Source organism: Crocodylus siamensis, chromosome 11 (assembly GCF_052110815.1).
Source record: "Crocodylus siamensis isolate JL-2025a chromosome 11, ASM5211081v1, whole genome shotgun sequence".
NCBI lineage: Eukaryota > Metazoa > Chordata > Crocodylia > Crocodylidae > Crocodylus > Crocodylus siamensis.
Window position 1 is genome coordinate 52,907,925 of NC_143405.1, and position 24,283 is coordinate 52,932,207.

At 43.7% G+C, this 24,283-nt stretch overlaps 1 protein-coding gene across 1 annotated transcript; it reads left to right on the top strand.

The window, feature by feature from the left end:
• The first annotated feature begins 219 nt into the window (after positions 1-219).
• Positions 220-22,418, top strand: LOC149855893 (protein SSUH2 homolog). Its single transcript, XM_090022573.1, has 13 exons — positions 220-331; positions 4,884-4,951; positions 7,224-7,331; positions 8,864-8,939; positions 9,522-9,651; positions 10,070-10,130; positions 11,911-12,035; positions 14,441-14,503; positions 15,500-15,582; positions 17,219-17,311; positions 18,520-18,625; positions 19,880-19,987; positions 21,471-22,418. The coding sequence occupies exons 1-13, from the start codon at positions 306-308 to the stop codon at positions 21,609-21,611; spliced, it is 1,188 nt and encodes a 395-aa protein (XP_089878699.1). The 5' UTR covers positions 220-305; the 3' UTR covers positions 21,612-22,418.
• Positions 22,419-24,283: the final 1,865 nt, after the last annotated feature.

The window sequence follows — 24,283 nt, forward strand, 5'->3', positions numbered from 1 at the left end:
GTGCTTTGCCACCACAACCATACCCCTAGTGTAGGGGTCAGGGGCCCAGAGCATCCTTATTTGGGATCACGAATGGCAATAATGGAAGAGCAGCATCCTCTGCCAACGCTTCCCTCTGTAAATGCACCGGACAATTATATATGAAAAGACAATGAGAATGAACTTCTGCAAACCAGCAAATAAAGAGTGCGGAGGAAGTCAGCAAAGCAGGGGGTTGGGTTCCTGAAAGTGAAAGCCAGGAACTGACCCTGAGGCGAATAGGAGCATGCGAGCTGTGCACCAGGGTCAGGATTGTCACAGCTGGCATGGCAACAGAGGGTCAAGCAATCAGGTAAGTAAGGGCTTTACTTCTCCAGCTCCTATTTGGGACGGATCTGGTTCTCCCTGAAAAGCCCTTTGCAAGAGCCGTTTTGTTTTACTCTCATTTCAGCGTGCTGGCTCCCTGCTTGCTTTGGGGCTGGGGGTGTGCCTTGAAACGCACTATTAGGAGGAACAGAGATTGGGAACTGGGCCCATGGGACTCAGAGATCTGGAAGAATGCCTCCCTCCCGTTATACGACCCACAAATTAACTTTTCCTCCTCTGAACAAGACGGAAACCCCCTGGTCTGTGATCTCTGAGGAAGTCATGAAATCGTTCTTGTTTACACACAAATCAACCTTTGAGGCTTGGGAGAGATCTTCCCTGATGGCAAATATTAATGGAAAGTGTTTGTTTTGAGTTTGAACGGGAAATGGCAGGGCTGAGTGGGTCACAGATGATCTCTCTGAGTTGGGTGCAGAGGGCTCTCACAACAATAGGTTTGCATAAGAAATGTACTGGGGAAGGACAGGGCCATGATATCTCAATCCAGGATCTGACATTAAATATCTTTTAGGGCTTAAAATGATAGACAAGGAGTCACCTTCTATTCTCTATACTGAAGATATCCACTTTCAAGGCATGTTGAAAGGGGCCACATCCTGTGCTGGTGGAAAGGGACACAATTCTTCTAAAATTATGGTCCATATGGGCATGTCCACACATGCAGGCATGTACGCTTGCAGCAGCTCAAACAGGAGTTTGTGCCGGGGATTTTTGCCTAATTACACGTGCTTGGACATGTACTTTGGTGTAGGGCACATTGTGCAACTTGGGGCAAAATGACCCTGCCCAGCTCCTCCTGGATCTGCAGCCAGGGGGAACTAGGTCCTGGGGCCAGCACTTGTGCTGCCCCCAGCAGTACAAAAACCTGCCTTGGTGAGCAGCTTAGGGCTACTCACTCTCAGGAGCCTCTGGGGCCCAGCTAGCTGGTATCTGGGGACAGTACCCCTTGTACCAGCTGGACTGCTGAAGCAGCCGTGACCTGGAGTGGCCCCTGCACCCTCTACCCACTGCAGCGGTCTGGCAGTGGGGGCTGCTGTCTGGCTGTGACCTGCTTCCACCTGTGACAGCCTCCATCCCCTTGGACCTGCGGCCCCATGGCTGCGCACCTGCCAGACCCAGATGGGGTGCCCTTGCTTTGCCATCTGGGCAGCTATTGCCCAGATGATGTGCTCCTTGTGGTGGCCCACTTTGAACTGTTAAAGCGTGTCCTCTTGGCCCCGAATGGCCAAGAGGTCAGTCACCTCACCTGCCTTGGGTCCCTGGTGCTGGCCCTGGACAGGCTCCTCTGCCTGGGTCTCACCGCTTGTCTCACCAGCACAGATCCTGGTGTTCTCTGTTTAAAAATTGCAAAATCTTTGATAAGAAAACCAAATTCTCTTATTAAAATACCCAAAATAGTGTTCTTTCGCTATTAAAATGAAATGCCAAAATGCCACTATTTATAGAGATCAATGTTTTATTGATATATTTAAAAGTGTAAAGCAATTAGGAAGCCTAGAAGTGGCTCTATCATCATAATAAAATGGATTCTAAATATTTATACACTCTGGCATTTACTTCTGTTTTTCTTGTCATAGAAAAATCAGAGCTTTCCCTTTTGCTCACCAGGATGTGCGGCGCTGAGCAGCACTGATACGTTTGTGCCATGACCCTGTCCTTGCCTCTCACTCTCAACCCACAGCCCCTGCCCCACAGTCCCCTCACTCCTGACCTGCAGCCCCTTCCCCCCCCACTAGCTCCCTCACAGCTGCAGCTTTGTCTCAGTACCAGGACATGAGTTCTGCTGCAACTGTCCCTCCCGCTACTTTTTGGCTCTGAGCAGTGCCAGCCCTTGCTGTTCTGCTCTGTGCCCCATACTGTTCCTGGGAAGCCCTCGGCTGGGGATCAGGGACTGAGCTGGGCTCTTTCCTCCAAGACTGGTTTCCCCCTGCACAGGCTGCTTTAGTGGGGCAGAGCCCGGCTCTGGTGGCCTCTCCTACCAAGAGCACTCCCCACCCCTCCCTCTAGTCATACTCCCCAAGTGACCTTGGGCCCCTGCCAAGTTGGGGCCATATGTCCCAACATTGGTGTGGGCACAGGGCAGGGCTGCAGTGTGGCACTTGCTTCTGCAGCCACAGCTCCCACCATCAGGTCCTGTCAGGGTGTGAGATTTGGTGTGGGGGGTTGGGGTTTGGGGGGTAAGGGGTGTGTGTGAGTGGGGGTGGGGTTTGTGGGGTATGGGGCTTATGTGGAAGTTTGGGATTTGTGGCTGTGTATGTGGGTGAGGGGTTTGTAGGGGTGGCTTGGGGTGTGTGGGGTTTGTGGGTGGATTGTGGGGGGACTATGGGTGTGGGGGGGCATGTGGGGGAGGCTGCTCTGGAGGGATGGGTCCCTTGTCCCAGCAGGGCACAGCCCCACCCTTGCAGCTCATGGACTGCCCCCCTCACAGGGGCCACATCTCACCCCCATAGGGGTCACAACTCCCTGTACAGGGTCACAGCCCACTCCCCGCTCCCCAGCAGCAGCAGCGGCCATCAGGCACTCAGGGCCTGCTGTTGTCAGAGCCCCTCCATAGCACAGCATGGCCCTGGCTGTCTCAGACCCAGTGCTGCCTGTGTAGTTTGTGGTGGGCCCAGCCTGGCTCAGCTCAGGGCCATGCCATGCACCTTCAGCCAGCACAGGGCCACTCGGGCTGTCACCTGGGGCCCAGCAGTGCTTGTAGGGACTGTGTGTTGCACCGGGCCAGGTCTTGCCTCCACAGAACTGGCTCAGTCCAATGGCATGCGGGGCCCATGCGCACAGGGCCTGGCCCAGGGTGACATGCAGTCCCTGCGAGAGGTGCCAGACCCTAGCCGACAGCCTGAGTGGCCCAGTCTTGCCTGAAGGTGCACAACCTTGTACTGGGCTGGGTTGGGCCCATGCAATGTAGCATGGGGAGTCCCAGATGCCAGGTGGCCAGGGTCATGCTGTGCTGCCCAAGCACCCCAATGATGGCTACTGCTTCAGAGGGGGCTGTGGGCCATGTGGGGGGCAGATAGGGGACCCACCCCTCGTGAGTAGCCCCCTCCCCACCCCACAGTTCCCCAGTCCCTACTTACCTGGGATGGAGCCTGGGTCATGCCACAGCTTTGCTCCACTCCTGCTTGCCCCCAGCACATGAATTCAGAGTGCTAGGGCAGCAGGGGCACCATAGAGATGCTCTGGCTGGATGCCAGAGCATCTACGGAGGTCCAAGCCCTGGCTTGCCTCAGGGCGTGCTGGGGAATTATGCCCTGCCCCGCTTTTTTCTGGGTTTTTTTGTTTTTGTTTTGATACTTGGAAATCTGTGTATTGAATTCAGAGCCTGCTCTGCAAATATGCAGCATGGGCAACATTTTTTCATTCTCAGCATGCCTCTTGCGACATCTCAGACTGGTTTGAGGTGCTGCAAGAGGCATGTGTGCATTGTCCAGATGCGCCCCTGGCATTTTCTTTTGCAGCTGACTATTCCGACATTCCAGCTGAATGTAGTTTTCCATATGATGCTTGATGCCTTCATTGGAGAGTGATGCTATGGAGGAAGTTTCTCTGCGCTTCCCTCTTATCATTATCACCTTAGCCTTTCCTTGTTTCAGGCTCATTCAACTGTTCTTCTTCCAGACACTAACCACAGCCAGAGACTCAGAAATGAGATGATAATGAAATATGAAATAGGTGTAAGCACTGACTCCTTCTGTTCTCTTGTATTTCAAGCATTGACCATTAAAACAGACTTAGTTTAGTTGTGTAAAAGTATTATTTGGCACCTGCTTTTGCAGAATCATTCCAGTTTGGTTTTATGTTTTTGATCTCGCAGAAATCTTTAAACTGAACTTTCAGATACTGAGAATCTTTTTGGCTGTTGCTTTATGTATGAAAGCTAGTATTCTGTGCCACAACAATTACTGAGAAATACAAAATGTCAAGGGCATTGCGTAGGCTAATAAGAGACAGATTTATTACACAATTTCATTTTAGATCAAATTTTTTAGGGTAATTTTACATACCTGAAGACAGGGTTCAGAATGAAAATGCCAATTACCGTTGTGTGTGACATCTTCAATGACGTTACTATATTTGATGTCAATTATGTCCAATTTTTTTCCCCTCAAGAAATAGACATTTAATTGCATCAGAAGTCTTCTTTCAGAATCTGCGTAGAAATATCCGTCAGTTTACAGGTGTCATATTTACTGAAACCTATGTGCAGCAGTCTGTAAATTGGAGTTATATCTTACTTGACTTGTGAAATACAAAGCTACCACACTTAATATCTTTCAAATTAATGGTTGTGCAACAGAAGCTAGTTACCTAATTCCTGATTTAGCAGCCTGATTTTTTTTTCAATTGATGAGGATCTAGCATTTCCATAGAGGTAAGCATTTTTCTTAGGATCTTTCTTTTTATGTCCTTCAGCATTGCTCCACTTTTCTTGTTTCTCCATGTCCGTAGCTGCATTGCCATCCTTCTATGCATTTATTCCTACACCTGTTTTCCTGTCTGTTTTTTATTTTGACCAGAGGTGTCGATCATCGGAGTTATGGAGCTATTCATCAGAGCCATGAAATAACCAATCAAGAACACTTCGGTAAGGAAATTTAGCAATCCATGACTATCATGATGATTGTGCAAAAACAGCTGTCCAGAATGTATTGTAAATTATATTGCTACCATATCCTCAGTTGTTGCTAATCAGCAAAACTCCATTTATAAAGTAAGGCTACACCAATTTACTTCAACTAAAAATCTGTCCGTATCATTTAAATACCCTCTGAAGTTATCTGAAATCAATCTGGTTACAATCTGGTCCTAGCATTTCTGCTAATGTACCTTAGAATTACAACACACTTAGCTAGCTGTATTGGCCAAGTAATTCAGAGTCTGTTGAAGGAACTGTTGCATACTTGCACTACTAAGTGTTACCATTTAAAGATGACTCTTTAATTAGACCTAACTCTTCAGGGTTACTGAGACAGCAGGTTTTATGAGAGAGAGCTCTTTCTCCGAGTAGGGCAAAAAGAAACTCAATTTTTAGTACTGTATGTAAAAGATCGGTGTTAGGGTACATGGATTTTTGGGGAGCATTGGCTCTGCAGCTGGAACAAGGCTTTAATCTATGTCTCAGCAAAGTTGCTGACCACAAGGCTGAATGATATATTAAAAGTAACTTTGCAAATGCTTAAGCAAGTAGGTTTTAACCATATAATAGTATTTTTGTGAGATATATAGCTTTTATATATAAGAGTTTGTTTATGAGTGCTGATGTTATGTAACCATTTTAATTATGTTAACTATTTTAAGGGAAAAAGCAGCAATTAAGTCTGTGTGCTGTGAACCAGCTACAGGAAAGAACAAAATAAGATACAGGGATCCAAAAAAGGGTGGGGATAGCACAATCTGGGACAGAAAAACAGATTGGAACGTGGAAGATGACACGTAACCAGAATGAACATATGCAAAACGGGTGAATGGTGATTGGTAAAGAAACCTCCAAAGTCTGCCCGTTGACCAAAAGAAGGGAGTTCATGGCCTTAGACATGCGCTCATAGCAAAAAGCCATGTAAATGAGTAAAATGTATAGGCAATTCCACGCTAATGAAGCAAACAGTAAACAGAGGTGGAGCTTGAGATGGGAGGAGAAATGGGTGGAACATAGGAGGGATGACGGTAGAGTGAATGTTAATGAGTATAAACCAAAGTGTATAAATATGGGAAAAAAACTATTGTTCGTGGCTGCTCCCCGTGCCTGTGAGGGAGCTCGTCCGAAGCTGTCTCTATATTGAATTAAGCTGTTGCAAGCAATGTGTGCAAGTAGCGTTTGCTCCCTGTCTGCTCTGGCTAATAAGTAGCAGGACGCATGAGTGATTGGATTGTCGTCTCCGTAGTTGTTGGGCACCGCATGGAGTTGGGGTCTAACAGTCGGGGTTTTTTGATCATCCGTGGATTTCCTGAGGAACTCAAACCCCAAGGAAGCACAACTTGCTGTTTGCTGAGTTAGTATTCGCTGAGGAGCTGAAAATGGATTTTCGTATAAAGTTCTTATTTTTATTAGAAACTCCAAAATCATCTTAGTCGATGGGAAACAGTGCCCAGTCAGTGCAGAGTCATTTATAGTTTGCTTTCAAGGTTGGTGCTTGTAAAATTGTTTTAAATAAAACGTCCACCTTGGCCCAATACATTGGAGCTAAACCCAGCAAGAGACTTTTTTTAAGAGCTCAATTTATCTGAACCTGAGAATATATTTACCACCTGATTCTCCCCCCATCTTTGATTCCTCATATTACCTGTACTGTGTTAGATAAAAAGATTTGACACAGCACCTTCTGAAATCTCATGGTATCTCTCTGGAAGCACGTAGAGATATTGCTACTGAGTCGCATGAGTCATGGTTGGCTACAGGCAGATTAAAAACAACCCCTGAGTTTCCCCTGCATATCTATTTCAGCTACCCAAATCTGGACTTTATTGAAGAGCGGTGACTTGGGTGTTTGCCCCTAGTTTATCTGTACAGAAAGAAAAAAGAATTATATATTTCCCCAGGGTATACTTCATTTTGTGTGTGTGTATGCTGCCTTGTTCTGGCCAGAACCAAGAGAAGAAAGAATGACAGTATGCAAGAGAAGTCTTAGTGTTATTTCCAATGCAGCAAGAATCAAAGTGCCAGAGCTTCCACAAAAACAGAATTTCAGTACAAGATTTCAGGCCTATTTTGCATACACAGAGAAGTGTGATACAACTGGGTAGAGACCTGAGCCCAAAAGGCAGTACTCCCTGTATCCATTAGGTTCCTCATTGAGTTGTTGCATGGTTGAATAAGAACATTATGATAATTTTCTACTGCTAAATTGTGTATCCACTAGATGCCATTGCTCCTTATCACATTACTCAAGCAGAAGGACCTTCTGCTCCCCACCCTCATCTGATAGACTATAAGTCTGAATATGAAGGCACATTCCCGAGAAATAGTGGTAAGTACACATCTATTCCCCTTCCTCCCCTTCGCCTCCACTACACTATGACTTTTTTTTTCTGTGGCTGTGTCTATTCCTCTAAAACAATTCTGAGAGTTTTGCAACAACTGCTTGTCACTGCAGGTATTTTTTATATTCCCAAATGTGTTCTTTTATTCCTGACATTTTGAAGGCTTAGCATTTGGATGACTAGAACGTATTTGGGAAAGTGACTTGTTTCACCTGACCTTCTACTATAACTTTTTTTTTCAATGTAAAGCATTAAAGATGAAGATGCAGTTAGGTGCGCAGGTTGTAGTGTTCTTCATTCAATTAATCCCCAAATCAGCACTGTTTTAATACTAAAAATAAGAGAACTCCTGGAAGAATCATGCAGCATTTCTCTCCCACATCAATCTCTATCAAGTGATGGGTGGAATGGGAAAGGTAGTCCAGCTGTCAAGGTTTTTAAGGTTTCCCATTGATTGGAATAGGAGCTGATTCAGCACCTTGACAGATCTTGGCATGCTTTACATTTGAGGGGAAATAGAACGGAAAGGCATGTTGAAGCTGTAATTTCAAGCAATTGCCACTCTTTTCTCTACTGAAATATTTCTCACTGTCTTCTACGGGTGTATGAAATCCCTATTCGATTCGGATTCAGATTCGGCCCGAATCAGGGACAGTGATTTGATTCATTGATTCGGATCACTGTCCCTGATTCAATTTGGATTTATCCAAATCTGAAGATTCAATGCTGTTTCAGAGAATCAGTGATTCGGACGCAGGCACAACCTTTAAATGTTTTTTCTACATACCTCAAGGTACCAGCGTGGCTTGTGAACGTTGCAATGCTGGGGCAGATGGAGCATCCCACAGGAGCGCAAGGGGGGCCCTCCACATGCTTGATGGTGAACCTGGAAGTTGACTGGAAGTTCTCCCACTGGGGAGTGTGCTGGAGCCTGCTCCCTGTGCCTCCCTGGCTCGGTGATTGGCTGTGGGGGGACCCCAGGTGCCCCTTCAGACGCAGGAGGCATCAGTTGCTGAGCTGGAGGGGTGCTGGGGGTGGGGGCAGTGCTTCTGGTCCACCTCTGGGTCTGCTGCTGCACATGCTGGGGAGCCTCCTGAACATCTGTGGGACACTCCATGCGCCCCAGCACCACAGCATTCACTAGCTGCCTGGTACCTTGAAGTATGTAGAAAAAATGTATAAAGCTGTGTCTGTGTCCAGATCTCTGACTATTTCTGAACCTCTCTGAATTGATTTGGAGAAATTAAAGGGTCCTTTGATTTGATTTGGATTCGGAGATTTGGCCACTGGATAGGGCTGAATCTCTGCCGAATTGAATTGGGGACCGAAGCTTTGCACAGCCCTACTGTCTTCCCCCCATTGAATCACTTTTCCTCTGACATGTCATTGGTCTCCTGTGCTGGCTGGAAAAAAATCCCATGGGCTAGGAAAGGAATCAGTGTAACTTATCCTTCTGTCAGAAGCAGACAGGGTCTGAGGGAGAAAGAGCACCAACTTCTTTTTCATTTTCTCACTACAGGAAGCAATGTACCACCCCCACCAGAGTTGCTTAACAAGCGTGAGGATGGGCCCCTTCCATCACAAACAAACTGGAAGTAAGTTGCACACCTTCCTTTAGTGTACTGGCAATGGATAATGTTGACCTTACATCCTTTACAAAATAAGGGGATTGATACTAGTGAGGAACAACTGGTGTATGTGTATATTGAAGCCAACATGGATAGGGATTATCCTGCTTCTGGTGGTGTGGTTAGACTAGGTAACTTCTGAAGAGCCCTTCCAGCCTACTTTTCTAGGATTCTATGACCATGGCAGACAGTTGGCTTGCTTCTCAAAAGAAGAATGAAAGCTTTTTGGCCAAAAACCAGTCAAGAAACGTCAAGGGTCAAGAACCAGTTAAGCTTTGGTCTTCTGTGTTCTGGAGGGCTCTTCTCCATTTACACTGTTCTCAGATAGTGAGTCCCTGTAATACAAGGGTACATCAAGACATATTTGCATAACCATAGTCAGCATGAGCACCTCTGTGTGTACTTAGACCTATGTCAGCCAACCCAGGGATTTTGTATAAGTGTGTCTAACATTTGCATATGGTCCCATGTACCTTTGTAACTGATCCTTAGGACAAACACTTCCAGAGTCTCTTACCCCTGTTGTCTTTTATTTGCTTATTTTTTTAGCATTCCTGCTGTCTCAGAAGATATAGCCAGAGACGCTTTCATAAAGTATGCAGACAGTAAATTGTGCTATAGCAGAGCCCCAGCCATAGAAATGGTATTTCGGGATCTAAAGCCATTTAACACCTACAGAGTAAGTTCATCTTTTACAACTTGGTCCGAGACAGATTGAAGGCGGTGGAATTTTTCCCACTGATTGCAATAGCAACTTGACTAAGGCCTTCGTTGACAGATCTTGGCATGCTTTACATTGTAGGGGAAACAGAAAGGAAAGGCAATAAGAGAAATAAATAACAAGGAATACAAACCTGTCCTAATTACTTTATAAATCTTCAGCGATGGCTTGGTTTAGAACCTGCTATTGTAGGTTAATTATTTGATTGCATTGCGATGGCCTTTTGGTCAGTGGAAAAGCTTGTTTCTAAGACTACACAGCTATAGTCTTAACTAGATTTTTTTATGAACTGTATGAATAACCTCTTAACTCCTGCACTGGACTTGTTACTTCTGTTTTGTTTATAGCTTGTAATTAATTTTTTTTCCTTTTTTAGTATTTTCTGGAGACTTTCACTGAAACAAGGTGCACGGATGTGAAGATAGTGCCTTACAATGGTAAGTACGCTCCTGGTATAAATCTTATATGATTTTTCTCTTCTGATGAAAATGTTTTCATGGTTGTGACACACATTTTTATGAGAAGCCAATGAATAATGTGCTGAGGAAATGTGGCCTCTTAATCAGCTACCTAACTGGAGTTTTTAACAATACAATAGACCCTTATAGAAATATTATGACCCTTCATTGTACATACTAAACATGATAGAAAATTCATGAATCAAAAACGATCTTGGATATGGAGATAAATTAAATACTTGAAGAAAACCAATGAACATTCTGAGCTGTACTGAAGCTTTTCCACTTAATTATGCTGTATTTCACATTCATTTACAACAAAACAGGTGAAACATTGACTAGGAGATGGCAAAGTAGAAGACATTTGGGTTCTGCATTTATGTCATGTCTCGAGTAGGTCACAGTTTTTCACCTGGAAGGGTTCTTTTTTTAAATTGTTTTAAAAATGAAATATTTACAAGGAAATTTCAGTTTTTAAACATTTTGTTTTAATTAGGTTTTTTGTTACATCTTAGAATGAAACATTTTTAGTAGTCTTTTTTCAGATCTTCCCCCCCACCCCTTTTTTCAGGAAAAAAAACAGGAAAATGTAAAAAATAAGGAGATTAGCCTGTGGTTCCTCATTTTACCATGGATTGTAAGCTATCTGGAGCAGGGATTGCCTTTTCTCCCCCTGTTTTTGTACAGCACAGGTCTTGGCTTCACAGCTTTATTGCAAAATGAAAAAATAGTATGACAGAGGAAGGAGGAACCAAAGACAAACTCTGCAAAAATGATACCAAAACCTGGTCTAAGTCTATCCCAGCTGTGCAGTTGGCCCAATAGAAGAGGTCACCTACAGAAATTCTTGCCTCTAATTTTTTTTTTCAGTTTAATAAAGCATTTGAATAAGAAAAGTCATTCCTTTTTTGAAATCTGTAGGTTAAAAATTACTTGACCTTTAAGGGTGTTTTGTGGGTTTTTTGGCTGTCTCTAGACGCACTATGTCTTTACTGGTGGATTTTATTTGGGGGCCTTATTAAATCTGGGTTTGGAAAAGCACTGTTCCACAGGAAGAAAGTAGAAACAAATGCACTGCATTTGGTTTTCACACAGTGTATAACTGTTCTTTTCACGATCTGTGCCCATCCTGTATGTCAGAGACACTTTTACAGGCAAACTGGACATGGAGCCAGTTCTATATGGCCTAGAAACTAAAAGAACTGGACTGTAACCCAGAAGACATACACCTAACTCTTCCAGTTCTTGCTCTATGCCTCAGTTTCCCTACCTATAAAATGGGGGTAATGGCAGTAGCTTCCTTCACAAAGCACCTCAAGATCTACTGATGTAAAGTACTATTGAGAGCTAAGTAGACTTATTGTTAAGATCCAAATTTAAGACACTTGTGATTAATAATAATCTATAAACACTTATGAATGAACTTTAGTACCAACGATTTCAACCGGGTCTGCTCATGAGAGTGGATATGAGTGCCTCTAAAATTGGGGAGGATTAATTCTAAACAGTTAGATAAACATAAATTAGCAGCTAATATCTTAGTAGGATTTATTATGAGTGTAATCACATTGTTTTATATAATTCTACTTAATGGGATAGAGCAGAAAATTAGTATAGATTAACAGAGGGATCTCTTGATATCTAACTTAATCATCTTAACAGGAAATCAACAGAATAGGCACAGATATGGCATGACTTAAACGCAGGTCTCAGAAGATATCTAGTGTTTTGTACTCACTGCAAATTTTGTCTGCCTCAGGTGAATTTGTTGACTCCTATATGCTTGGCGCTCCCCCCCTACTATGGAATATACAGGTGGAAGTTCCTCCTATGTTCACAGATCACATACAGAGAGTCAAAGTACCTCACACATCATTAGTAAAGGTATAATAATAAATAACCTAATCCTGTGTTTTGGCAAGATTGCCAGCTGATATGCTTAAAAAATAAAACGGTGGGTATTTTTCTATCTTCATTGCTACACTGTCACTGTTTCGACAGATAGAAATACACAGTGGCTAGTTAACAGGCATGGTGGAAGCCTTGGATTAAACAGGAAATTGAAGTCTTCTGAGCCTATGATCTTATCTTACTCCAAGTTGGTTTAATTGTTCTTCCATTGAATACAGTGGTGGTACTTATCATGGCGCTCACTGGGAACAGAGGTAGGGCAGTGCTGAATATATTTGAAAATCTCATCCATAGAAAAAGAAGGGAGGGCAGCTGTCCTGAAGCCTGTATACTGGTCCTCAGGTTCTGGCTTCAGACCTTGCAATCCTTCCATGATGAGATGCCGTGCCAGCTTCCAGGATAGGTGAAGTAGGCAAAGTTAGGGATACACATGTAAAACATTTAGTATTTGCCGGCAATAATTCTCTTAAAAAAGGGCAAAGTGACAACATTTCAGAGTTTGCTGTTGAACAACCAGAGACACCAAGTGCTTTCTATAACAGGCCACAGGCAAATGGTACATTTGTTGCGGGTTATATGAGTTTCACGCAACAAATTCTCACGTGCTTAACTGGTCACACATTAAAATTATCACAGGATACTTCCATGCCACAAAGTTGCTGTTTTCGTTGTGTCTGGTCTGCCATTTTATCCAGGGATAAAATAGTCTAACTTCTAGCACGTTGCAGTTCGTTGCATGATACTCATATATAATGCGTGATTGTGGCCAGAGGCAGTTTGGTTAAGTCAGTACATAGTTGTTTAGGAGCTCCTGGACTCGTCCGTGTTTGTTCACAGATGCAACTGAGTCGTGGTTTTCAGTGATAACGTCTGCATTAAAACTGAAAATGATAGTGACAATATTCTGTGAAAAAAGACACGTCTTTCTAGAGCTAAATATCACAAAAGAAGAGTCAAAGAAGCCAACAACATGACAAAGGCAGTTGGGTCTAAGATCTCTGAAATTAATTGTTTTGCTTCCGAGTGATGTATCAAAATCTGGTTGTGAATGCTCTTCCAGTTTGCTTCTGGAAATAACCTACGTAACAAAGCAAGTTTTGTTTCTTCTGATAGCTTTGAGAGGAAGAAGAGAACCAGAATAAACTTGTCACCAGGGAGGTTGCTTCACTTATTTATGTGGATATGCCTCTGAGCAACAGCAGCTTGATGCAACTGCAGTTATTTGAAGAATGTGGAAAAATCTACAGAGGAGGAAATGCTGAACATTGTACTGACAGATCCTGCTAAACCACTAGTGACAGTTTTTGTCTTGTTTTGAATGCTGGTCAGTGCCATCAAATAGGAAATATTTTCTTTTTGATTCCTTCTTTCAATAAGGGAAGAAAACTTTCAGGTTTTCCTTTTTGATGCCAGCTTCGAAATTGAACAGGCAGAAATTGAGATTGGCTTCCATATCACACTTCAGCTGATTGTGTTTATTGCTTCTGCCGAGTGTTATTTTACTCCTAGATATTTTATTTTAGCCCACAGTGGTGTTCAGGACTGGAGAACAGAGAGGATCTTCTTGCTAGCGATTTGCTATCGTATGTGGGAGAAACTTAGAGATTAATCTGAAGTGAGATGGTGTGGCTGATAAAGAAAAGCAGTGCCAAATCAACCACACCATCTTGCTTCAGATTAATCAGCAGTGCCAAATCAATTCTGTGACTGGAAACTGGCAGTCTGTTTTGGAAAGGCCTTTTGGTTTCATCAGGCTACATGGAATTGAAAATAGCCACAGACAAGATCCAGTGGACAAGCTCTGTTCACTTCTCTATAGGGAAAAAAGGACTTTAAAAAGGTGTGGAGTTTTTAGATCAAGTTTATGTTGTAAAGAAAAAGAGTCAGGGAAGTGGGAGCATAAGGAGAAGAGTAACAAAGGCTGTGGGGAACATCAGAAGATAAGGGAGAAGTGATGCCCACACCCGTCTTGCTCATGTGACGGGACGTTGGCCTATTTGTGTTGTGGCACATTGCAGGGGCTGAAGCCGATGCTCTTGTGGACCCTTTCACAAAAGTCAAGTCTGGAGAACAGAAAAGTGGTACTTTGCAGTGTAATGTAGGATCTGCGGTAGGATGGCTGCAACGTAGCTGTACAGCTCTTCAAGAACCTTGAATGAGTGACCCTAGATAAGTGCAAAGAATAAGCGCCTATGATGATACCCTAGTGAAACCCTTTGATCACTGATTGTCCGTGTTTTACAGGGTGGGGAGGGGGAATGTTTCATATTACTTTGCTTGAGAATGGTTAGGCAGCCAGACTGAATATTGTATGCACCAGATAAAAGAAATGTAAAGCATGTGCTTCCCTTTAAAGTGTCTTCCTTTTTTACTTTAAGGGCTGTTCTGACTGTGCAGGGTCGGGGAGGGCTCGCTGCTGGAAATGCCAGGGGCGAGGCCAGGTAAGTAGTCACATCCAAAGGAATCCTTTCCTAGTGCTGAATGCATCTTGGGAAGGGGTGCTAAAAGGTGACTCAGGCAAGTACCTGGGATCAAATAGTGTTGAGGTGAAAGGAAGGAGAATCATCTTGGTTGCGAGGTGTTCACTCAGGGAATTTTCCAAGTGGTTACAGTGACCTCAATTAATGGGCCTACCTGCCTAGTGAGGTGCTAAGGCCATGGATAGATGTTACATTTGGAGCGCCAAATACATCCTTGTAGTGATTAAAGGGAGCATACAGCCATTCAGGCTGTTTGTAGCACTGCAGAGATGCCAAAAGCGCTACAGAATAGTTGTACTTTCAAAGAGGAGCATCTGTATTTCATAGCTCTAGGTGTGATGCCCAGGCTGTCCTGGGGCGGGGGGGCTGCTATGGGGGGCCCTGGTGGAGCTGGGCTGGCTTCACATCCAGCCACTTGCCACCCCCCGCCACCGCCGCATCCGGGCCCTGCACCCGCCACAGTTGTCTCTGGTAATGCCTGTACAGTTACACATAGTGCTATAGGAGTATCTAGGACCCCCAGCATCCCAGAGTCCTCTGCTCTTCCTCCCACCCAAGGGAAGCAGAGGCAGAGTGGCTGGGTCCCTGATAGCCCACTCAGTGGTGAGCTGTCAGGCAGCCTGCTGTGCCATGGCCAACAAAGTTACAGCTCTGCTGGCCGTGTGGCTGCAGGCTTGCCTGGGCTGTGCTGATCAGCAGCTTGGTGGACCCCGGGCAGGGGAGGTTCTGCACAGCCCCCATATACGTCCAGCCACAGAGCTGGGCAGCTGGGGACTCTGCCATCCAAACGCTGACGCCTGCCTCCTTCCCCTCCAGGGGTGAGGACAGGCTATCTGTGACCAGGTTCCCCATTGACCAGGGTCCTTAGACTTCCCATAGAAGGAAACAGTAGCTGTAACATCATAGATTGCCCAGGTCAGATTGTATTTATTTGACTTTTCCATGTAATCAATTTAGATCGAGTGCTGGGTGTGTCATGGTAAGCGGACACAGGACCATGATAACAGGTGTTCACACTGCTCAGGATGTGGCTACAAAAGGTGAGTGCATGCTTAAGGAGAAGCCAGTTGAGCGATTCTTTAGGTGAATTAGCATCAGGGTCTAATTCCTGCGTGTTAGCAGCAGAAGTGGAATATCTCTGTGTTCAGGGGCAGCTCTGAGTTGGGCCCTCAGGTGAGGCTGAGTGACCTAACCTAGCCGTGTAAGTACTTATTAGTCCTCTGTTAGACTAAAGCAACATGAGATATTCTTAGGAGGGGGTTGGTGCTAAATTGAGCTGGACAAAGCTTTTTGCCAGCAACATTTTTGGGGTGCAAAAATTCTGATTGGATGACCTCAAAATCTTTTGGACTTGACATCATTTATTCTTTCAACCCCTCCCCCCAAATGCTGGAAATCAAAGCATTTCTGCATTTTGTGTACAAAATGTTTAAATGTTTTGATTCATTGTGGTATTTGTTTAGCTATTTCTTTAAATTATAACCTTCAATTTTTTGATTGTTTAGCTATTTCTTTAAATTATAACCTTTCAATTATCTCCTTCAATTTTTTGGCATCGCTGCTATGCAACTATGGTTCTTTTCTGTAGGTCTCTTCCTAAGGCTTGCATGAGTTCCCAGCAGAGTCCAGTACTCACCAGGCCACAGGTTAGGCATTATCTAGTCCCCTCTGCAGTTCTCCTTTTGAAAGTGAGTCTCGGACTGCCAGGAGAGGGCCAGGAGGCAGACAGCAGTTTGGAGAGTGTGTGGCTCATGAGCTAGATGCTGCCTTGAAAGCGGGGAGCCTGGGTTCCAGGCTGGACCCTTGCAACCAATGGGGCAGAAATGTCCTCCCTGCTCTGTACCCATTTTAGACGATGGATATTAGATGTAATGTGAACGTGGCTCAGCTTCAAGAAGAGGGCTGGAAAGGGAACTAGCTAATCTGCAGCTTGGTGGTTAGCGTGCTATGCTGGCAGTTCAGGTTCAATTCCCCAGGGGGACCTAGAACCTGGCACTTCATTTCTTTGTGACTTCCCTATCCATTAGCTTAGTGAGCTAAAATAGTGTGCATTGTTGTGACCTGTCTGACTTTTGGGACTTGTGCTCACTCAGGTACAGGTATACAGAGCCACAGGCTGATTAGCCATGTGGTGGATGTTTGCCCTGTGACTGATCTTTCTTTCCACTTGTATATCATGGTGTTTTCCTTTGGTTAATTGTCTCTGTTTTTTTAGATAGCGCTTCAGTGGCAAAAGCATCATCCATACCGGAAGGGTAGCACTGAATCTCTGCGCTAGGAGAACAGTTTTTTTAGTGTTTTGGTAGCATCAGCTGTCCAATACATTGCTGTGAAATTGTACTGTTGCTGTGAGAATCAGAAGGTGAATGTGAAGTTAAAGAGAAGAGACTGATCACGTCACATAGAGCTTTATTTTTTTTTCAATATTTATTTAGAACATGACCCTAAAAATACTTACTTGTGTGTTACCCGTCAGTAGGGTGACAACTTCAGTGAATTCAGTTCCTTCACTGGGGATTCATCCTGGCAGTAAACCAGATTCCAAATTATCCATGTGATCTGGATTGGACTCCTAAATTCATGTCAGTGTGCACATACACATACCAGATCAAATCCATATGAAATGACTGTTGTGATAATGAAACAGATGGTGAGACTCTTTTTCTTTGCCTGCAGATGCATCACTTGCTCCGGTGAGGGGCTCAAGAAATGTGACACCTGTCAAGGAAGAGGACAAATGCTGTCTTACACTGAGCTGCAAGTCAAATGGCAAGTCTAATATAAATGAGAAAGTCTTAGTTCCCACTCTTTTTTTCCTGTCCATGACACAATCAGTATGTAACAGATATTCTGAGAGGTGGGGGCAAGATTGGGGGTGTTGATGTCCTGCAGGAAGGGAAACATTGGGTCTTTAAGAACATAGTGAGTTTTTGAGCATCTAACTGTTCATACACACACAACGGCAAACTCCATTTGAGATATATATATCTCATTTACATATATATATAATATTTTCTATATATATAATAGATATTTATAATAGATATTATTTATATATGTGTGTGTGTGTATGTATATATATATGTATATATATGTGTGTGTGTGTATGTGTGTATATATATATATATATATATATATATATATATATATGTATATAGGAAGGCTTATTTGAAGAAAGCTGTGTAGTGCAGGTGTGTGATCACATTTGCATGTGCTTGTGGCAAGCCAGGATAGATCTTGTGAAAACTTACAGAAGGCAGAATGGAAACTTAATAATAATCCTTCTCCAAATATAGTATCACAGTTATATACTTAAACAGATCCCATGTAAGCAGCTCAGCTCCTGGTGTTCTGCCAACAGCGAATAAAGATAGGTGAGGAATGGGCTCCATGTCATATTACTGAATGTCTAATCATTGATAGTCATTCAGGGAGGACCCCCCTCTACAGAATTGGAGGGTAATTCTAAGCTAGTGCTGTATCTTGTTTGAATCTCTTGGTCTCTACATTGAATTATAATTCCCAGACTATTTAATGCTGGTTTGACTTTAAAACTTATTTGTTATTCATGTGCTGGCCCTGATGTCTGCTTACAAAGTTTTGCTATGTTTATTGTTTTATTAATCCCTTTTTCAAAGCGGAAAGCAAAATGCAAAGTTGATTCACTTTACTACAAAGAACATAGACAAATAAGCCACCTTGATGTTGGTAACAGAAGTGAGGACTCACTGCCACTATAATCTGTAAATCTCAAAGCCCAACGCAGCATGCCTCCGAGTTATTAGAAAAATAAAAATAAAACCTTTTGTTTATTCTGAAACATCTACTACTGAGGACTTACAAACTGATGGACAAAGTCCTCTAACAACTCAGCTTTGTGGAGTATTGTGATCTTTTAATACAGGAACAAGTTAGGAAGTGGGCCTCCAATCCATTTTCAGTCACTAATAGAAATATTTGTGTCCTTGTCCTTATAGGAAAAATAACATTTTTGAATATGTGGTGGACCAGAAATGTGGGTTTCCTGCCAAACGCTTCAAAGCTGTCGGGGGAGAGAAGATATTTGTTGATGAACAAGCCATGGTAGTGAAACTCTACACTCCGATACCTATTAAAATGACACACTGACAGAACAACCTGTGCTACTTGTGTTGGAGTTTCAAAGAATTCACACTTGAAAAATCAAAAAAGGAATCTGAAAACCAAAACCAAGTGTTTTGTTTTCCTCTTTACTAATATAACAACACTACTTACTTTTTCAGTACAGTTTTTTTTGTTTTCTTTTGATTTTTGTTTTACTCAGAAAGGAAAATTGTGTGTATAAAAGGACTTGGTGCCAAATACTTTTTAGTTAATCCACAGTGCTGGCATAATTTTTCAGAGCCACTGAGCAATTACAAATACCAAATGAAATCAAGGCAACTGAGAAGTGTTTAGCACCTTTCAGAAATCGGGCCACTGCTCATGGTAGAGGACAATCCTATGGTTTTAGAAATCAGATCAAATTTTGCAGCTTGTAGGTTGTAGGTTTTTTCCCACCAGTTTACATGTTGTCAGGAGCTTTCAAGAAGAAAATGTAGAAATGTAAATACAGTTTCATCTTATCCTACTGGCTGCTCATGTAGAAGCAAGGCACCTCTTTCAGACTAGTTCTGTGTTCAGACAATGCCTTGCAAAATAGTACCCCATATGTTACTGAAGTACAAATAGCAATAACAAGAGACCACCTTTAGAGAGAGCCTGGTAAATAAATTGTTTCTGGAGCACGCTTCATCTTACACAAACCGACCTTTGTAGCAGCTACAAAAGAGGTGACAAACACTGATTTCCTTCAGGATAGATAATGACTACATTGCAATTTTGGTACAAGCTGCAAACAAAGCTATAGTCAAGTGTGAACACATTACTGGGAATCCTATTCAGCGGAGTCAGAGAATACTTTCTGTACCCATGTACACGGGCTGTATAGGATATAAAACAGCACTTCCCCCTGTCTGACTTAACCTTAAAACAAACTCTTTAGTTTTTAAAAAGTGCAATTACATACTTACAAATGCTGGGGAAAGATACCAGGAAAGAATGCTATCATTTTCTTTACAACTACTTTGAGGTACGTGAGATGAATCCTACAGAACTGTATTTAAGCGGGTTGCTTTCCTTCATGCAAGCGGGCCCACTGAAGTGACTGGGAAAGATACCCGGATGGTGTCATCTGTTGTGGTTCTATTGGTGTAGCTTGCTGATGTGCCCTAAAACCCAGGACTGGGACGGGCCCAAAATTTGGAAACAACTGTGCTCCCTCTTCTGTATTTGTGTTAAATGTTCTCTTTTCCCCAGGTTTATCCTGTGGTGAATTTTCCCGATCCTTCCATAAATCAAGTTTCCCAAAATGCTGTTCAGCAACACCATGCTCAGTTTGCATCTGCAGCTCGCGTGCTGCGACAGGTGAGTTAGCCCGAGTCTAACAACAAGGCAAGTAATTTGTGGAAGACAGACTGTATCAACTTTCAGGTAGTCTTAGTGATACTGTTGCCAAGATAGTCTAGGAAATGTGTGAGAGGCAAGGGTTTTTGTGGGCAATATCTTTTATTGGACCAACTGCCTGGTTGGGATAGATATGCCAAGCTTTCAAAAACAATACATTCTTTGGGTGGGTCCAGTTCTTTGGGCATGTGGTTTGCGAAAATTTGACATCCCAGTGTCAAAAACACTGCCGCTAAAAAAAAAAAGTGCTGTGATGCATGTGGCAGCAGCGTGCACCACCAGAAATGGGGCCTGGCCAACCAGAGCTACGTTCTGGCTGCTAGCCAGGCTCTGAGCGGCCAGATCGGTGCCACTGATGCCCAGGGAGGCCCCCAGGACCCCAGATAAGGCTGCTGAGGCTAGTACAGGTGCTGGCCCCAGTCTTTCCTACTCCACCTCCCTTATCCCACTGGGGTCAATTTGCCGCATGCTGGAATGCACATGCAGGTGCATTCCCTGGGACAAAAAGCAGCAGCACAAACTATTTGCTTTGCGGGAAATGCATGCTCCTGCGCGTGTATGCTCATTTGGATGTGCCCTTTGAGTCTATCCTAACCATGCAGTTTGTCCAATAAAGATATCACCTACAACAGTCTTGCCTCTCTGGGGTGCACAGTGAGCAGTTTGTGCTGGAGTTTATTGCTCCTGAACGCAGCACTTGCACGTGCACCCGGGACCTCAGCACGTTGAGCTGGGGTGGAGCAGGCCTGCACATGTATTTTGCTGCACGTTAACTACTCCATTGTAGGATAGTACTTGTGTCAAGCGGTACTATCCTACAGTGGACTTAATTAGTTTACTGCAGCCTAAAAGCCCTGGATATGTAGACAATGATGCTTAACTGCCGAGCTAATTCGTTGGTTCCGCAGTGAAGCATCTTGTGTAGATGTACCCTGTATCAGCTTATCAAGTCTAAGTGTTGCCATTTAGATATTTAAAAAAATTCTTCACGCATCAGAGAAAAAGCTCTGCATTTAGCTGGACAATGCTATATATTAAAAGGATTTTCTTAGCCACCTGAATATCAAGAAAAAATCAACCCTTGATGGGAAAGAATTCAGTAACTAAATGAAATTCAGTAAAATGAGGCGTGTATATAAGAGAATTGATGTTGAGTTAGAGGATGGGAGTGGAAGACACATGCTCCTGAGTTGAAATATTAGTTTTGCACCTGAATTGTTGTGTGTTGCTTTGGCAAGTCTTCATACCTCAAATTCCCCACCTGTATACAGGGACTTAACATTCACACTTCCACCAGGGTAGTATACTAAATAGTAATTCTCTAGGGTTTAAAAGATGTTAAATGCTATATAAAGCACTTGTGAGAATCTAATTCTGAGAGGCTATACATCCTCCTATACTATAAAGACATAGATTCATGATCTTTGTACTCTTTCTCTTTCAGAGGCAAACCATTGAGTTGATTTTTCTCACGCAAGTGGAGTATGAGTGGAAGGGGACGCAGTATTCCTACTATGTCTACGGAAATGAAAATGAGGTGTATGCAGAACATTACCCCCAAAAATGTTGCTGCTCCGTCATGTAACTGACACATCAGTCCTCAGGACTCCAAGGTGGATGACTTGCTTTCCAGAACCGAACAAGCAAAGACATCACCTAACAATGTGCTCAGTTGTTTTCAGTTTGCAGTTGAAGACCACAATGAGGTTGAGGTGCAATGGGAAAGGAAGGGGAGAATGAGAAGGCCTAGCAAGCAGATTCCCAGATTGGAATCTAGACTGCATGCATGTTGCAGTCTTTCTGGAAGTTTTGCTATGGATGTTGCTGCTTCTACCCTGTCAGTGGTAAAAAATTCAGCTATGAGTACAATAGTGTTTAATTATGGTCGGAAAGCTGTGTAGGCATGTACAGGCTTACCTTGTTTTATTGCATTTCACTCTATTGCGCTTCGCAGGTATTGCGTTTTTTACAAATTGAAGGTTTGTGGCAACCCTGCGTCGAGCAAGTCTCTTGGTGCCATTTTTCCATCAGTTAGCATTTTTTAGCAATAAAGTATTTTTTTAATTAAGGTCTGTACATTTTTTTTTAGACATGATGCTATTGCACACTTAATAGACTACAGTATAGTGTAAACATAACTTTTATATGCACTGGGAAACCAAAAAATTTGTGTGACTTGCTTTATTGCGATATTCGCTTTATTGCGGTGGTCTGGAACCAAACCCGCAATATCTCCGAGGTATGCCTGTACCTATTGACCAACTAAAGAAGATATATCTACATAGAGCACAAGCTTTTGTGTACCAAGTTCACTTCATCAGATGCATAGCATACGTATCCTGTTCATTTACTTAATAAAGGTGCATATGTACCCCATCTTCTGACTGACTCAGACTAACATGACTAACTATCTCTCTTCATTTAATTACGTTACCTTGTATGGCACTTCTCCAGCATATATGGCACTACTCCTGGGTGAGGGAGATTCCTTACCCTCCATCGAAGCTGATCTTGTGAAGAAACACCTTGCCAGGCTGGATACCTTCAAGTCAGCTGGCCCTGATGGTTTACACCCAAGGGTACTCAAAAAGCTGGCAGACATCATAGTCCAGCCCCTGGCACAGATCTTTGAGAACTCCTGGTGCTCTGGTGAAGTGCCCGAGGATTGGAAGAAGGCCAATGTGGTGCCTATCTTCAAAAAAGGGAGAAAAGTGGATCTGGCACTACAGGGCCATCAGCCTGACCTCTATCCTGGGGAAGGTCTTAGAAAAGATTAGCAAACGCCATCCTATACAGGCTAGCTGACAGCAATTTCCTGAGGGATACCCAGCATGGTTTGTTGTGGGTAGGTCTTGCTTGACCAATCTCATTTCCTTTTACAACCAAGTGACCTATCAACTGGACAAGGGGGAAGAGATTGATGTCATATATCTTGACTTTAAAAAAGCCTTGGATCTGGTATCCCATGATCACCTCTTGGCAAAACTGGCTAACTGCAGCCTTGACTTCACCATGATCCAATGGCTAGGGAATTGGCCCCACAGCAGGACCCAGAGGAAGTCAATCATTGTGGTGCACTGTGACCCGTGGGGTCCCTCAGGGCACTGTCCTAGGGCCTTTACTTTTTAACTTCTTCATCAATGATGTAGACATTGGTGTCAGGAGCGGACTGGACACATTCGCTGATGACACCAAACTCTGGGGTAAAGCATCCACACCTGAGCACAGGAGGGTGATCCAGGCAGATCTTGACAGGCTCATGAAATGGGTGGATGAGAACCTGATACTGTTTAACACCAAAAAATGCAAGGTTTCCACCTTGGGCAGAAAAACCTGCAGCCTGCTTATAGGCTCAGCAGTGCTACGCTGGTTAGCACTACAGGTGAAAGGGACTTGGGGTTCATGATTGACCACAAGATGAACATAAGCCTGCAATGTGATGCTGCGGCTAGTAAAGTGAGCAAAACGCTGGCTTGCATCCATAGATGCTTCTAAAGCAAATCCCGGACATCATTCTCCCATTGTACTTGGCCTTGGTGAGGCCGCAGCTGGAGTACTGCGTCCAGTTTTGGGCTCCACAATTCAAAAAGGATGTGAAGAAGCTTGCGTGAGTGCAGAGGACAGCTACATGCATGATCAGAGGTCAGGATAACAGACCTTATGATGAGAGGCTGAGCCATGGGACTCTTCAGCCTGGAAAAGCTCAGGCTTAGGGGTGATCTGGTGGCCATCTATATGTTTATTAGGGGTGTTCACCAGGATCTGGGGGAAAATCTGTTCACCAGAGCGCCCCAAGGGCTGACAAGTTCAAATGGTAATAAACTCCACTGCAACTGTTTCAGGCTGGACATAAGGAAGAACTTCTTTACTGTCTGAGCCCCCAAGGTTTGGAATAGACTGCCGCCGGAGGTGGTACAAGTGCCCACTTTGAATGCCGTCAAGACACTTTTGGATGTTTATCTTGCTGGGATCCTATGATCCCTGTTGACTTCCTGCCCATGGGGCACGGGGCTGGACTCGATGATCCTCCAGGGTCCCTTCCAGCCTAAATGTCTATGAAATCTATGAAATATTCTTGCTCTTCATTTGACTTTCCTTGTTTCAAGGACTATATTTGAGTTGGGGATCATAGGGAAACTAGTCCTGAAACTTTATCTTTCATTATTAATAGTAGTACAAATAATGTAATCCTGTGGGCCACAATCTGCTCTGCTTCCTAGCAGGATAATGCAACTGGCTTTAATAATCCTAAATCAT

Excerpts from the sequence above, each read along its gene's own strand:
- LOC149855893 (XM_090022573.1), top strand. The coding sequence starts at position 306 with ATGGCAACAGAGGGTCAAGCAATCAG. Across the intron at positions 9,652-10,069 it reads AGCCATTTAACACCTACAGA|TATTTTCTGGAGACTTTCAC; the intron begins GTAAGTTCATCT and ends TTCCTTTTTTAG. Across the intron at positions 18,626-19,879 it reads TTGTTGATGAACAAGCCATG|GTTTATCCTGTGGTGAATTT; the intron begins GTAGTGAAACTC and ends TCTTTTCCCCAG.